The sequence below is a fragment of the Manacus vitellinus genome, unplaced genomic scaffold (genome assembly GCF_001715985.3).
Source record: "Manacus vitellinus isolate BGI_N305 unplaced genomic scaffold, ASM171598v3 scaffold_14_pilon, whole genome shotgun sequence".
Classification (NCBI taxonomy): domain Eukaryota; kingdom Metazoa; phylum Chordata; class Aves; order Passeriformes; family Pipridae; genus Manacus; species Manacus vitellinus.
In genome coordinates, this window is record NW_021939063.1 from 16,969,033 (window position 1) to 16,982,775 (window position 13,743).

General features: G+C 40.1%; 1 protein-coding gene across 10 annotated transcripts in view; it reads left to right on the top strand.

Moving 5' to 3' along the window:
• Positions 1 to 464: 464 nt before the first annotated feature.
• Positions 465 to 13,743, top strand: part of DOCK3 (dedicator of cytokinesis 3) — a 131,480-nt gene continuing 118,201 nt past the window's right edge. For all 10 annotated transcript variants that reach the window (XM_029958198.1, XM_029958204.1, XM_029958199.1 and 7 more), the window contains exons 1-3: positions 465 to 589; positions 4,297 to 4,445; positions 9,476 to 9,560. In XM_029958198.1, coding sequence (XP_029814058.1) covers positions 473 to 589; positions 4,297 to 4,445; positions 9,476 to 9,560 — 351 coding nt within the window. In that variant the 5' untranslated portion in view covers positions 465 to 472. The remainder of the gene's footprint in view (positions 590 to 4,296; positions 4,446 to 9,475; positions 9,561 to 13,743) is intronic.

The following is a 13,743-nucleotide window of genomic DNA, read 5'->3' on the forward strand; positions in this document are numbered from 1 at the left end:
TGGTCCCACAATGCACAGCTGAACCCTTTTCAAAGCCCCCATAAGCATGAAAGCAGATTCAGGTGTGCTCAGTTTGACTGTGATTGCCCATTCAAACCCCTTGTCCTGGGGCTGGGCCGGGGGTTGGCACTGAGGGCTCTGAGGGGACAGAGCCCTCTGAGGGAACAGCCCAGTTCCAGGTGGTCCCACAGGGCACAGCTGAACCCTTTTCAAAGCCCCCATAAGCATGAAAGCAGGTTCAGGTGTGCTCAGTTTGACTGTGATTGCCCATTCAAACCCCTTGTCCAGGGGCGGGGCCGGGGGTTGGCACTGAGGGCTCTGAGGGGACAGCCCAGTTCCAGATGGTTCCACAGGGCACAGCTGAACCCGTGAGTGGGATGGGGTGACCCCGGCAGAGCAGGGACAGCAGACACCCCCCAGGCAGTGAGGGTGAGGGGGAGAAGCAGCCCCGGGAACACTGGGGCAGGTGTCCATGCTGGTATCCACATGGGCAGAACCCGTGGAGCAGGGAAAACTGGGAGGAGGAAGGAGAAGCAGGGAGGAGCTGCTATGGATTGGCCCCCTCGTTCTCCAGAAGGATGGAGGAACTGTAAGTAAAGGAAAAAAGTTGGTCTTGGGCAGAGGGTGGGTTGGGGACAAGGGTTTTTAGGGTTTGGATATTTTTTTTGTTGTTTCTCACCACCTAATTCTATTTTAATTGGCAATAAATAAATTCCCCCAAGCGCAGTCTGTTTTGCCAGGGTGATAGTTGGTAAATGAACTCCCTGTGTTTATTGCAACCCACAAAAATTGTCATTTGATCCCCCCCTACCCTGAGCTGTTGGAGAGGGGGACGGAGGGAGCGGCTGGCGGGGCCTGGCACAGGGGATGGCCCACACCAAAACCGGCTTTTGAACTCCACAGAGTTATTACGGAGCCATGAAAAGAAAAAAAAATACAGCTAGAATTCCCCTTTCTGATGCACAGCCTCACATCTCAAGGTCATCCAAGCACTGATTGGTGTGATTTGTTGGTTATAACAGATGAAAGAAATACAGAAAAGAAAGGGTTTTGTATCTGGGGATGGTAAAATAAGGCAACAAGACGTGTTAGAGGACTTGTGCTGCTTGTGAGAAGAGTCCCTCATTCATTAAGGCCATCCAGGTTCTTTGTCTGTGACCCATCTTAATTACTACCATAAAAGCTCTGCACAAACACTTGCTTTTATATTCCGGATGCAAAACATTTGCCAAATATGTTTATAAATGCACACAGCAGATTGTTCTGGATGGACTGATAAAGTGCTCATTGCTTGGGAGCTCGTGATAAAGCCAGATGAAAAATGAGAGGTTAAGGGTTGTATGAAAATGTGCTGTAAAACAGAATGAATGCTTACATATCAGACTGACTTGCATATTTTTTATTTAACTACTAACAAGATGATAAAGTTTCAGGTTTGTTTATAGTGCTACTCTAATTAAAATTGAAGTGTTTTAATACTTAAAATTAGGGGGGTTTGTTTCTGGAAATGTGCTGTCCAGCGTCATCCGTTTGACTTTAATCTTTACACAGGGATAGGAATCCTGATCAGCTTTGCTTTAGTGTGTGGGCTTTTTGGTTGGGTTTTTTTTGTTTGTTTGGGTGTTTTGCTTTGGTTTTTTGTTTGTTTGGTGTGGTTTTTGTTTTCTTTGGTTTTTTGGGGTTTTTTTTGGCTTGAAAGAGAGAAGGCAGAGGAAAGTCATTAAAATATGTGCGTCTCCTTCCTTCCTTCTCACCCAAATGGAGCTTATTAGTCACTGGACTCTTGTAGTGTGAGGAGGGATGTTATAAACTGATTTCTTGACTGCTTCAAACTCTGTGCTGCCTGCAAGCCTGGAATGAAGCCACCTTCAGCTGTGTTCTAGCTCTCCTTTCTCTCTCAAGAGTGTTTTCCTTCACTGTCATGGATCTTGCATCTATTGAGTCTTCATAACTCCTTCCCTGAGATTCCAGCTGCAGCTTCCTGGGCTTTGCACTTTCTCTTCCTCCCTTCCCTGCATGGACTTTGTATCTTCTAGAAGGACACTCTGTTTAGCTCTGTCTGTCAGTACCTGTGCATTCTGTTTAAAGCAAGTGAAATACTTGTATTCTTTTATTGCATTTATTTGTATTTAATGTAAGTGCTTCTGATATCTCTGTAAAAAATAATGTTTAAACATGACCATAGAACATGCAGTAATTTAACCAGCACGATGTTCTGGACATGATAACCTTGAACCATCATTACAAGAGTGAGAAAGTGGCTCTTAGCACACTTATTTGGGAAACCTGAATGTGATAATTTCTGAGCTGATTCTCATGATAATTTCATTGCCAGATGCTTTATTGTTAGTATATACCTAATTTGCTTATTTAATACTCCCAAATGTGTTTTTCTTCATCTTGTGTTAGAAAAAGATAGAACCTTTTCTTGTTCACATAAATAGCATACAGAAATGGATATTTCTCATACCTACTGTCATCTTCAGCTTATATAGCATTTACTTTTGACCACATTTAGAGATAAAACCTAAACAAAATCTAGTAATTTTATACTTTTCAGCTATGCATGATAATTTTCCTCACAAAAGTCTTTCAGCCCTCAAAATGTATCTGCTTCTGTTGGATCTGTGTCTGTTTTTCTTTTTTTCAAGCAGGACCAAAACCAGTATATAGATGCACAGTTAAAAGATTGTGCATCTTTTCATCTGAAAATTGTTTGATAAGAACAGCAGATGAATCCACTTCCTTCAAGAAAACAGATGCGTAATCAGGTTCAGAGAAATTAAAAAATAGCTTATCAAAAGGGATTGCATTGATGTTTGTTTTCCTAAGTCATGCAAATCTAGTGGTCTTATAGGAAAACAAACTCAAGTAGGTGGAAGTTCTTTTTTCATCTCATCTTTGCTATTTTTGGTAAAACAAGTCAAAACCACTTGCTCTAATAATGTGTTTCAATAGAAAACACTTATGTTTCTCTTTGTGGATGTTCCTCCATCAACCCTAGTCTTGATAAATGCAGGTGCCTCTACTTAGAGAGCTTTTATAAACCACTCATGGACAAAAACAGATCTGTGATCAAGGCAGTGCCAGCTTGTGAAGGCTCAGTGTCAGTCCATCTAGTCACTGTTTTCCTAAGTGAGACTCCAACATTTCAGGCCTTTCAAAGCAGTGGGAATGGAGCTCAGTGGTTTAAAAACAACATCCAGCTGCAACAGGCGAGCTTGCTTTTCCTCCTGGATTCACTGCACATTGGCTGCTCTGGGCAGGGAGGAGAAGGGACTGTGTAGGCAGGAGCCACTTTGCCACACAATTGTGACCCAGCAGATGGTGGAGTAGTTTGGACACACATCCTTATCTTAGGGATGGCCTTGGTTGTTGGCCCCAGCCTTGCCTTTTTGTGGACTTCCCATGTAGTTATTTTCTGCAGGGGAAAAAAAGTATTTCCTCTTGTCTGGTTTTGGGGGATTTGGTTTGGTGGGTTTTGGGGAAGGTTTTTTTCCCATAATTGAATAATACTAGTTCTTTTGGAAAGGATTGTGGTGTCAGTTGTTTTCTTGTTTTGTTTTTTTTTTTTTTTAAATTGTTTTATTTTCTTTACTGATGGTGGTGGTGGTGTGGAGTTTTTTTATTGTCTATGGTGATTTTTCTCTTTCAAAGTAGTTTTACTGGTGGATTTTCTCATTAACTGCTTTAGTCCCTTTTAGAGTGCAGGTAATGAATATTCATATCTCCCCCTCAACATACATACCTGAGTAAATGTTAGTAATTGCAATATCAAAAATATTGAGAATATTTTTTTGTTGGGGTGATTGATTGATGCTGACTGTTCAGAACCATTCAGTTCACTGCTGACTGAAACCAAGCTTTTTCACCTCTCCATCACTATAAATCTTTGAATTTATTGTATGTTTGGAATAAGCAATCCCTGCTGTGTATAATGAATCCTCTTCTCTATAGCATTAAGTTCCATCAGAAAATGGGCCTCTTAGCAGATTGAGCCTAAACTGTAGGGATAAGAAGTTATGTAGTTTAAATAGCACGAGTTGACACCACTCTTTGATGTAAATATTTTAAAGCATGTAAAAACTGGATTGATGCTCCTCTAGGGCAATTCAGTGACAGTGTGGGAACTTATTAATCTCTTTCTCTCTTTCTTTCTTTCTTTCTTTCTCACACTCTTTCCCTTTCCAAACTTATTAACTCCCCCTCCCCTTTCTTTCCACTGCTTTTCTCCCTCCCTGCCTCTTTCTCTCTCTCTCCCTCCTCCCCTGTGCTCCCAAAACCGTGCCTCTCCAGAAGCACAAGGTGGATCTTTTCTACAAGCTGCGGCACGTGATGAACGAGCTCATTGACCTGCGCCGGCAGCTGCTCTCGGGGCACCTCACCCAGGACCAGGTGCGGGAGGTCAAGAGGCACCTCACCGTGAGGCTGGACTGGGGCAATGAGTGAGTACCTGCTGCCACCTCAGCCTTCTCGTGCTTCTCAAGGAGCTTTTATTAACAGAAACCCCCAACACAGCGTTTTCTTTCCGCAGATAGGACGTGGGATTATTGGAAAATCCAATAGAGCTTTTTGCAGTAAGTTTGTTGCACAGTTCTGCTGTTGCTGTAAAAGGAGCTGTTTGCTGGTAGGCCTTTTCTAAGGCTCTCTGCACTTTTAAAGGGATTAGGTCACTTTACTTACTGTGTATCAGTCTAGGAAATAATAGGGAGGATGTGTTCAGAGCGACTAAACCCACATTTTTTTCCACGGAAGAAGTATTTTAATGGTTGGTGCAAGGAGTAGAGAATCTCACAATTAACAGGGACATGGGAGCTGAGGCTGTGATATTTGGACTTTTTATATAATGACGTTTTTCAGAGGTTTAGACTCCCCTTTGTCAGTTCTGTGGTGAATTTGTGGAGGGTTTTTTTTTAAAGCCAGACAATTGCAATACATTCACATAGAAATGGTAATAAATTGCCATTAGACAAAAACTGGCCCTTGGCCAGCATTGTTTGCTCTGAGATGTGTATCAGACAGGTAAGTTGTGCATGACACACGCATGACTCTCACTCTCAGGCATATAGTGACTCCTTTTCCACCAGCAGTGGGATTAGTCCTAATTAGCATGTGGGAGTGGGGAGGAATCCTGTAAGTTGGTGACTAAGGAAGAAAATCCAGTATTTTTCACTAAGCTCTGTTTGACTGAGTTCCTTAGTCACCTCCTCACAATCTGCTCTGAGGGACATACCTGAAGTTTAGTGAGCCCCCAGCTTACGTTTCATGTCTCTCTTGTTGAAAGCAAGCTCTGAAGGACATGAATAGATTGCATCATCATTGCTCTGCAGTGCAGAGTTAGATATTTTCCATTCTCATTCCCAGGAGAATAAATGGGAACCAAGAGACTGTTTTTGAACGTTACACCTGCCTGTTTTTGCTCAGAGTTTATGGATGAAATTAGCAACAGGAAGCAGCAAAAATGTTGTAAAAAAAAAAGATGAGGAGAGCAGAGAGCAGTTCAGCAATGAAGAGGATAGGTTGTTCTATGAGGCAGCTGTAGACTTTTCTTTAATGTAAAATCACTAAATAGTGAGACTGTAAGTTAAATCTAATGTGTGACAGTTATGGAGAAGCATCAGTGAAATCAGTAAATATAAGTGTGTTCATGATTATGTTCATCTGCTCAGGATGCTTGTGTGGGGAAAGAAGAACAGGTATTGAACTCCCTAGAGAGAAAGGTACATAATAGCAGAGATACTTGCAGTATTTAAATTTAAATGTCTGGGAATTGGAAGGTATATCTGCAACATTGCTCTTTTCCATAGAATTTCTGGAAGAGTTCTTCCACTTTCTTCTGTCTCCCCTCTCTGAGTTTTACCATAAAACTTAGGCCCACCTGTCTCAATCTGCTAAAAAAACTGATGATTTTCATATGTATGTTCACACAGTACTGCCCTTTCTCAAATATTATAATAATGTTCATTGCTTATTCTGTCATAATGGAGATTTGCAAATAAAATCAATGAAAAACGTTGTTATTACCATGCCTTGTTGTTGACTGAGAAGGTTGAATACCTGCAGTTCGAGCAGGGCTTTAATTATTCAAGGTAGAACCACTGAACATGAGATAGTCCATGACCAAGTAGCTTTCAGGAAACGTAATCTTACACATCTGGTATGGAGTGTTTGCTAACTTAGTGAAAAGCTACTTTTATCCTGACATTGGTCATTACTAAATGATATTGTTTGGGAAGGAGTGATGCAAGTGTGAAATGTTTGGCACTTCTGGCACCACCAGTGAGGGGGGGATTTTCAGTTTGTTGAACTGGTGTCATTTTCCCCTAAATACACTGACAGTGTTTCTGGAAGCCATTTCTTATTTGTCTCAGAGAAATAAAATGATACTAAATGAGGCTTTGATATACTGAGAGAAGGAATCCAAGGAAAATTGGTGGCTGCAAAATTGAAGTGGAAAAGATCAAGGTAAAGTGAACATTTTTGGAGGAAAGGAAATGAGATCGTGCCCACTGCAGAGATGTGATGAGCTCTCCCAATCTGTTCTTCAAAACTGGGTGTTCATCTTAAAGACCTTTTTTTTTTTCAGTCTTTAGGCATATTGCTGCAAGGTTCTTCTAGGAAGAGTTGTTAGGACTTGTGGTTTTATTAATTCTAAATGCTGTAGAGTTTGTATTGTAAATAAATGAACATACTGTAAATCAGGATCATTCTTCAAAATTGCCATTAAACCCAGATTGATTTTCTCTAGAAGCCCAGTTAACATTGTGTGTTCATCCCTTTCAGTATTGAAAAGGTCTGTAATTTTGTCAGTCAGTTTGGTTTTATATTACTTGAGAGAAAGGTATGTAGTGATTTTAAGTGGTGGATTTCTAAATTATTTTTCTCCCAAAGAAAGGAAAATTCTAAAGACTTCTATGTAGAAAAGGGAGAATGTCTAAATGGCCGGTGGAAGTATCCCAGGCATGTGCTATCAAGAGGCAATTCATGGGTTTGGGGATATTTTGTAGGTATAGTTGGTAAATATTTTTGAAAGGCGGTTCAGCGTGAAGGCAGAATAAAAGAGCGCAAGAATTTGCTTGTAAGAGGAAGTATTGTGGAGAGAGGAACTGTCAAATAAACAAAGCAGCACATTATGTAATTTTTATGCATGCTATGTTTTGGAGAAATACTGCTTGGCAGCTGCTGCCCCCAGTATTTGGTAATAGAGAGTGAAAGTGGGCCACTGCCTGTCGTTGCTGTTCCAAGCATTATGTTGTCAGTCCTGCACAGACTAAAAAATAATTGATACAAATGGAATGTATAAAGCTGAACTTGCACCTGCTCAGCAAATGGCAGAGGGTTGGTACCAAGCAAAGACACCTTTATTTGCAGGGAGCAAGTATTGTGCAGGATTAACATAGTATTAGAGAATGAGAATCTTCTGGGCTGAAAATCCACGGTGTTAAGGGATTTAACTAAAAATAGGATATTAGATAAGTTTCACAGGGATGCTACTGCAGTTGTGTTGAACATCATTAAGTAGAAGATAATACGTTTGTCATGTGTTGAGTAATGAGCCCAACCACTGTTTGACCTCAGGTCTCCAGAGAGTTGGAATGATGCAAAAAAACTTGGCAGTGATCTCTTACTGCCTTTACCTGTTACCATTTTTATAAGTGGGCTCAAATGGCAGCTGCAGTCAAGGATTACCTGGTGCATTCTTGTTTCAGTCTTTCTCATTTGGTAAATAGATACAGTCATTTTCATCTTTGCAGCTGCAGTTTTCAGATGCTCGTCCTGAGCCACAGATAACTTGTGTTTGATGGGTTTAATCAAAACAAAACGTGCAGAAGGTGTAAAACCATCACTTTCACAATGGGGCATTAGAATTTAGAAATTGGTATTTGACATGAAACTGCACTGAAGAAGAAAAACAGTTCCTTATTTTTCCATTGAAAATATAATTGATTTTGGCAAAGAACTAAGAATGTGGAAACTCCAGTTTGTCCGTAGGTTATTTTAATGACTACAATGTTGCCTAACAGTTGTTTGCCAGCAAGGGAACCAGAGCTGAGCTGTATTTTGAGATGTGATGGTTTAGGGATATAAATAAAGAAGGAAAATTGCATTAGGCAAAGTTTCAAAAAGAACTGAGGAGTTTGGAAACTTCTGGGTCAAATGTTTCAAAGTCCGTGGTGAGCAAAGGTCAGGGAGCTTCTCCTACAAACCCCTGGTTCTCCCTTCCTGTTGTTCTAAGCCAATTGCTCAGAGAGAGACTGTTGCCTGCAGCCTTGTGTTTATTGCTCCATACAATTACTCTGCAGTACCAGAGAGGTTTTTTTCCAATAAAATTTTTCATTTGCCATCAGGAACAAGTCTGTACAGAATGTTTCCCTCTCTGATTACAAAATTAAATTGACTTTTGCTTTTCTTTTGTAGTTAGTGACAGAAGGAGTGCAAAGGTAGTTCATGAGGGCACCTCTTCTGTAATTTTTTTTACTTTAAGACTATTAAGAATTTCAGTATAAAATATCCATAAGTGAAGAGTCAGTTACATAAGACAAAAGCAGGAAAATGGTTAATTCATGTGTTTCTTTAATTTTCTCTTAGTGTGTGTGTTGAGAGTAGATTTTTATTGTGATGCTCAGAACTCTTTGTGCCTCAGAACCTGTTGATCCATGGAGCGAAACTTGGGGTTTGTCACCTTTAAGGTTGTCTTGTTCTGCAGTTTACAGTTATTAATTAATTGTTATCAGTTTTTCATTTATTTGTCTGGATGAAAAATATTATTCTGTCTGCTGCTCACATGCAGCTGTGACCTGAACTGCTGCCTTTACTAGTCATCTTTTTTTCACTGGGATACTTTTTTTTAATAGTTTATATATTTGATTGGAACCAACATATTCTTTTCAGAGTAATTAAAAGACTTTTGTGTGTGTGTGTGTGTTACAAATACAGATTAAAGTTCTTGTTATTGCAGTTATTATTTATTATTTAGAAAAAATGCTACGTTTACATAGTGATGAAGTTGGGGGTTAAGTTGTACGAACACCAGGAATATCAAAGCAGCTTCCCAAGGCTCAGGATCTGTTTGCACATTTGAACAGGGCTGCTAATGGAACTTTTTCATTATTTGGTGAAGGAACTTACTCAAATACTGCAGCAGAAACCAGAGTACAGGCTTTATTTGCCTGCGACTTTCCCGTGTTTGAAATTACCTTGTTTTGGGTACTGCACCAACACATTGACCAAAAGCCTCACCCTGCAGTAATTGCTGGAGCTCCACTGAGGTCAGGGAACAAAAAGTAACAAGTTCATGGTGGGGTTTTGTTGGATAATTAATTGTATTTAGAAGGGTATCTGTTTATCCATTCACAGTTGCAGTAAGACCCAAGCAGTTCAGTATTTCCCTGGGGCTGCCCCTGTGAGCACATGTGGCAGCTCACAGGGAACACTGACTGTGACACTCACCACTGCTCCTTCCTTCTCTTTGCAGACACTTGGGCCTGGATTTAGTGCCTCGGAAGGACTTTGAGGTTGTGGATTCGGATCAGATCAGTGTTTCAGATCTTTATAAAATGGTAAGAAATCCCTGGGAGATGCCTCTGGGTTTTGACTACGGGAGGGAAAGAAGGGAAAGTTTTTTTCTTCACTCTTACGTGTTTTCTTGAATGGTGCTGTAGGCTGAGTCGTCTTCATGTGCATCCTGACCACCAGAACAATGTCTCTGGTACCCTGAATTTAATAAGAATGAAGCAACTTTCTTTTGGAAATGGCATACTTAGATACATTTGAATCCCAATTTATAAAGTAACATGATGTGAAAACTGGTGAAGGTTTCTCTGAGTCCAGAATATCCATGAGAGCCAGTGTTTGATTCTTTCAGGAGATTTGGGAATGAAGAATTAAGTGAAAAGTCTGCTTTTAGGAGTTGCATGGATAATAAACACCTTTGCCCTGTTACTGCAAATAACCAGTATTTATTATCAGAGCAGTCTGATTATGTCACTCAAGTCCTGAAGAGAATGTCCCCAGCACATTGTGCTGCTCCATCCTGGGCTGGTATCAGGACCCAACCATTAGTCACTTCACACTTCACTGTTACTGCAGTTTGGAGATTCAAGAAGACAGTGCTGTCTGATCACATCTACCTCATGTCAGGAGGCAATTTCAGGAACCAAAGCAGCTGAAAAACTGTTGTTTTTGTAACACAAAATTTGTTAGAAATTAATGGAAGGGAATATTGGTGATTTTAGGTAGTTAAAGGTTTGGGGGGTTTTATGTGGTTGGGGGATTGTTTTTATTATTTAACAAAACACAGGGTGAGAATCCTCCTTACTCCTGGCAAAATACTGGAAGGATTCTCAAATGAGCAGTGAGGTTTTACATTGTACCTTTGCAGGAATAGTTGGGAGAGCCAAATTACTTTCTCCTATTTGCAGGGTTGTAGAATGTCAAATGTAACATGGGGAATAGTCTGGTGTTAGCAGAGCAGTGGAGGAGGGGACACACCAGGCTTTCCTCTCTGTCACAGTTTGGTGTCAGGCACTTTATACCGAGTCATTAGGCTTAGCATCACTCTCCTTGGTAAATCTGGAGTCTTCAAATCTCAGCATGTTTTTTAGCTCTCATGTTTCATTGCTAAGTATATTTGTGACTCCTGTATGATACTGTGTTCATCTCCTTGTCAGAACTGTTGTGCTTGGAGGCCTCGTCCATCCTGTTTCTCCAGGTTACTCATTATGAAGCAGAATGCCAGTGGCTGCAGGACAAGCAGCATTTGTCAGGAGTTGTTCCTTTGCTCCTGAAGGAAACCAAATTGCCCTTTTCGTATGGCAGTGTTTGTGATTTTTACCAGTATGACAGAACACTTTAAAAATTTATATTGCTTTTGAAATGGTGGGAAAATGTGTTCTCAGAATTGTGCCACAGAGCTCCGTGCTGGAGTTGCCGCTGGATTGCAGTTGTCATTTAGGAACACAAAGTCCTGCAGAATGTCAGAAACACTTGGATGGCACTTTTTAGTGAAGGGGGGTTACAAGACACGAATGTCTGAAGTTGTTTCAAAAATTGGAAATGTTCAAAGCTGGTGATTAAATAAGTTTAGCTGTTTTATAAATTTATTGATTTAGATGTGTGTCTGTGGGAGGTGCATGAAAGGCACAGCTGTTGGCTGTGTAACTGCTACAGCTCAGCCATTTCTTGCAGCTGTATGAAAGAAATACCCTAAGTTTACCAGAGTTCCTAATAAACAAAGTTCCTAAATGAATAGTTTGAGATTAATGCTGCCATCACCTCATAACTGCTTATGCTTTATTCAGATGGAAAATGTGATTGGTAAGAAGGCATAGTTATAAAACTTGAAGATGATAATTCAGTTGCCCAGAACTCTGGTAGAAAAGGAAACCAGCTGGACACAAACTGTGCAGGAAAGCACTGAAATCTCGTTGTGTTTCTTTTTTGGTTGTTGTTTGTGTACATTTGGTTCTAAACCCCAGGAATAAGTCAGATGAGAATATGAAGATAAAAAGCAGTTTGAGACTGACTTGGTAATGATGAGTTCACTTACCAAGCATTGTCAGGAAAGGGAGGATGAAGAACAACACTAAAAGCTCATATTGGTAGATAAGAGATCCTGAGAAAGAAGTTCGATGGGAAGAGAGAGGGAAGGAGAATTGGTATCTGTTTCAGTAAATTAAGAACCACAAGATTCTCACTAAGAAGCAAAGTTGGATAAATTAAGAATTCTTTGTCATTAGAGTGAAAGGGATATTGAGATTACCAAGAGCAAGAATAGAAGAACAGAATTGTAGCAAAGTATAGTAGAATAGCACAGGTGAGTAAATAAAAAAATTAGAAAGGCAATGCCCAAATTCGATACAACAGGCAAATATGGTCAATTGTATCAAGAAACAGTTTTATATAAATAATGTGGTAGTAATTGGGAAACTAAAGAAATGTTTTGTACTGGGGGAAACCAGTTGGCACACGGTGCAAGAAAATACTGTGGCATTTAATGTCCTTACCCTGCTGAATTCTGATAAGGTGGTAACTTTATGTAGTAGTTATCAGTTCCAGGGGATTGAGAACTATATCCATGTCAGTTGGGATGTCTAACATCAGACATGTTAGTGATAACCATTGGAAAGGTGGGTAAGGTTCCAGAATGCAGCAAAGGGCAAGCAAACTTTACACCTTGAAAAAAAGGTGTTGGAGGAAGAGAAGCTAATAGCTATCTGCCTGTAAAAAATGCTGGGGGTAAAAAACATTAGTTATTTGCAACAAGAAGGTGAGTAACAGTGAGCATTAACTTCTTCAAAATAAGCAATTTTTAGAAGTTACAATGTACTTCCAGAACAAAAATAAGTCTAGTGGATAGAGGAAAAGCAGCTAATGCCATATTTCAATTTTCATAAAGGTTTTAAATATTTGGTTGTTTTTTTTTAATTGGAATTCTCCTAAAGTCATTAGTTTCAGATGAAATTACTGTAAACAGAGAGCTAATTAGAAAACCCATACTCAAAAAAAAAAAGAGTGAAGAATGTTTGTCAATAATTTGATCAAATAGGAGGGATGAATCTGCTGAATTTCATGTTTAATTAAGGACTAGATGCTGAAATAGGGAGTCTGCTTACTAAATATGTAAATTCCACAAAGTTGGAAGTAGTGTGTCTGACTATTTCATGGGACTAAAGGGTCAGAATTCCAAATAATGTAGAGAAATTGAAGCAATTATACAAAAACTGTAGGCTACAAGTTAGAATCATCAATGCAAGGTTTGAACTTCTGCAGTTAATTGTTCTCTCTGAAGTACAGGCTGGGACACTACAAGCTTAAGTGGTTTTGTGGAGGAGATATAGTATTATAATGAAGTCACAAGTTGAATTAATTAATCTTTTCATCCTAATGATGGACAAGACAAAAATCAGTGAGCTGAGGTTACAATAACAAGGAATCAGTTTAAGCATCAGAAAGCACTTTGATAAGGAAAGATATACTGAACATCTTATCTGTTCAAGTTTGCACAACTTTACCAGGCAACTCCCTTTTGGGAAAAATAAAACTGATTTATTTTTTTTTCTAGAAGGAAGATGGATAATTTCCTAACAGTCCTATTTTTATGTCACCTTGTCATACTGTTCAGGTTGGAAGGGGCCTCAGGGGAGATCTAGTCAAGCTTCCTGCTCTCAGTGCCAAGTCAATATTGAATTCAGACCAGGCTGCTCAGAGCTTTGTCCTGTTGGATCTTGAAATTCTTCGAGGAAAGATTCTGGGTCCCTGCTCTAATGCTTGGCTGCCTGGATGGGGTTATTTTTTCCATGTTGGAAAGTTGGGATATCCCATGCTGTAGTTGCTGACCGCAGTATTTTGGCTGCTGTGAAGCTCTGTAAAGAGCCTGTCTCAACTTGATGGTAACTTCATAGTTATGGGAAGGCTGCCCTCAGGTCACCTACAAACCTTCCCTTCTCCAGACTCAGAATACTGCATTCCCTCCATCCTCCTCATACACCCTGCACTCCAGCTCCCAGCTGCTCCCCTGTCCTTGGCTGAGCACGGGGCCATATTTCAACTGGGGTTGACTGAATGCTGAGTAAAAGGGGATAAATGTTACCCTCAGTGACAGTGGCTACAATCCTGTTAATAGAAGCAGTAAATTATTGAAGGTCCTTGCTGCCAGAGTTCTCTCTTGACTTATGTTTGCCAGTGTGCTGCCCCCGATTTAAAGCCATCTGGGAATTGATGAGACTGCAGAGGTCTCAGGGC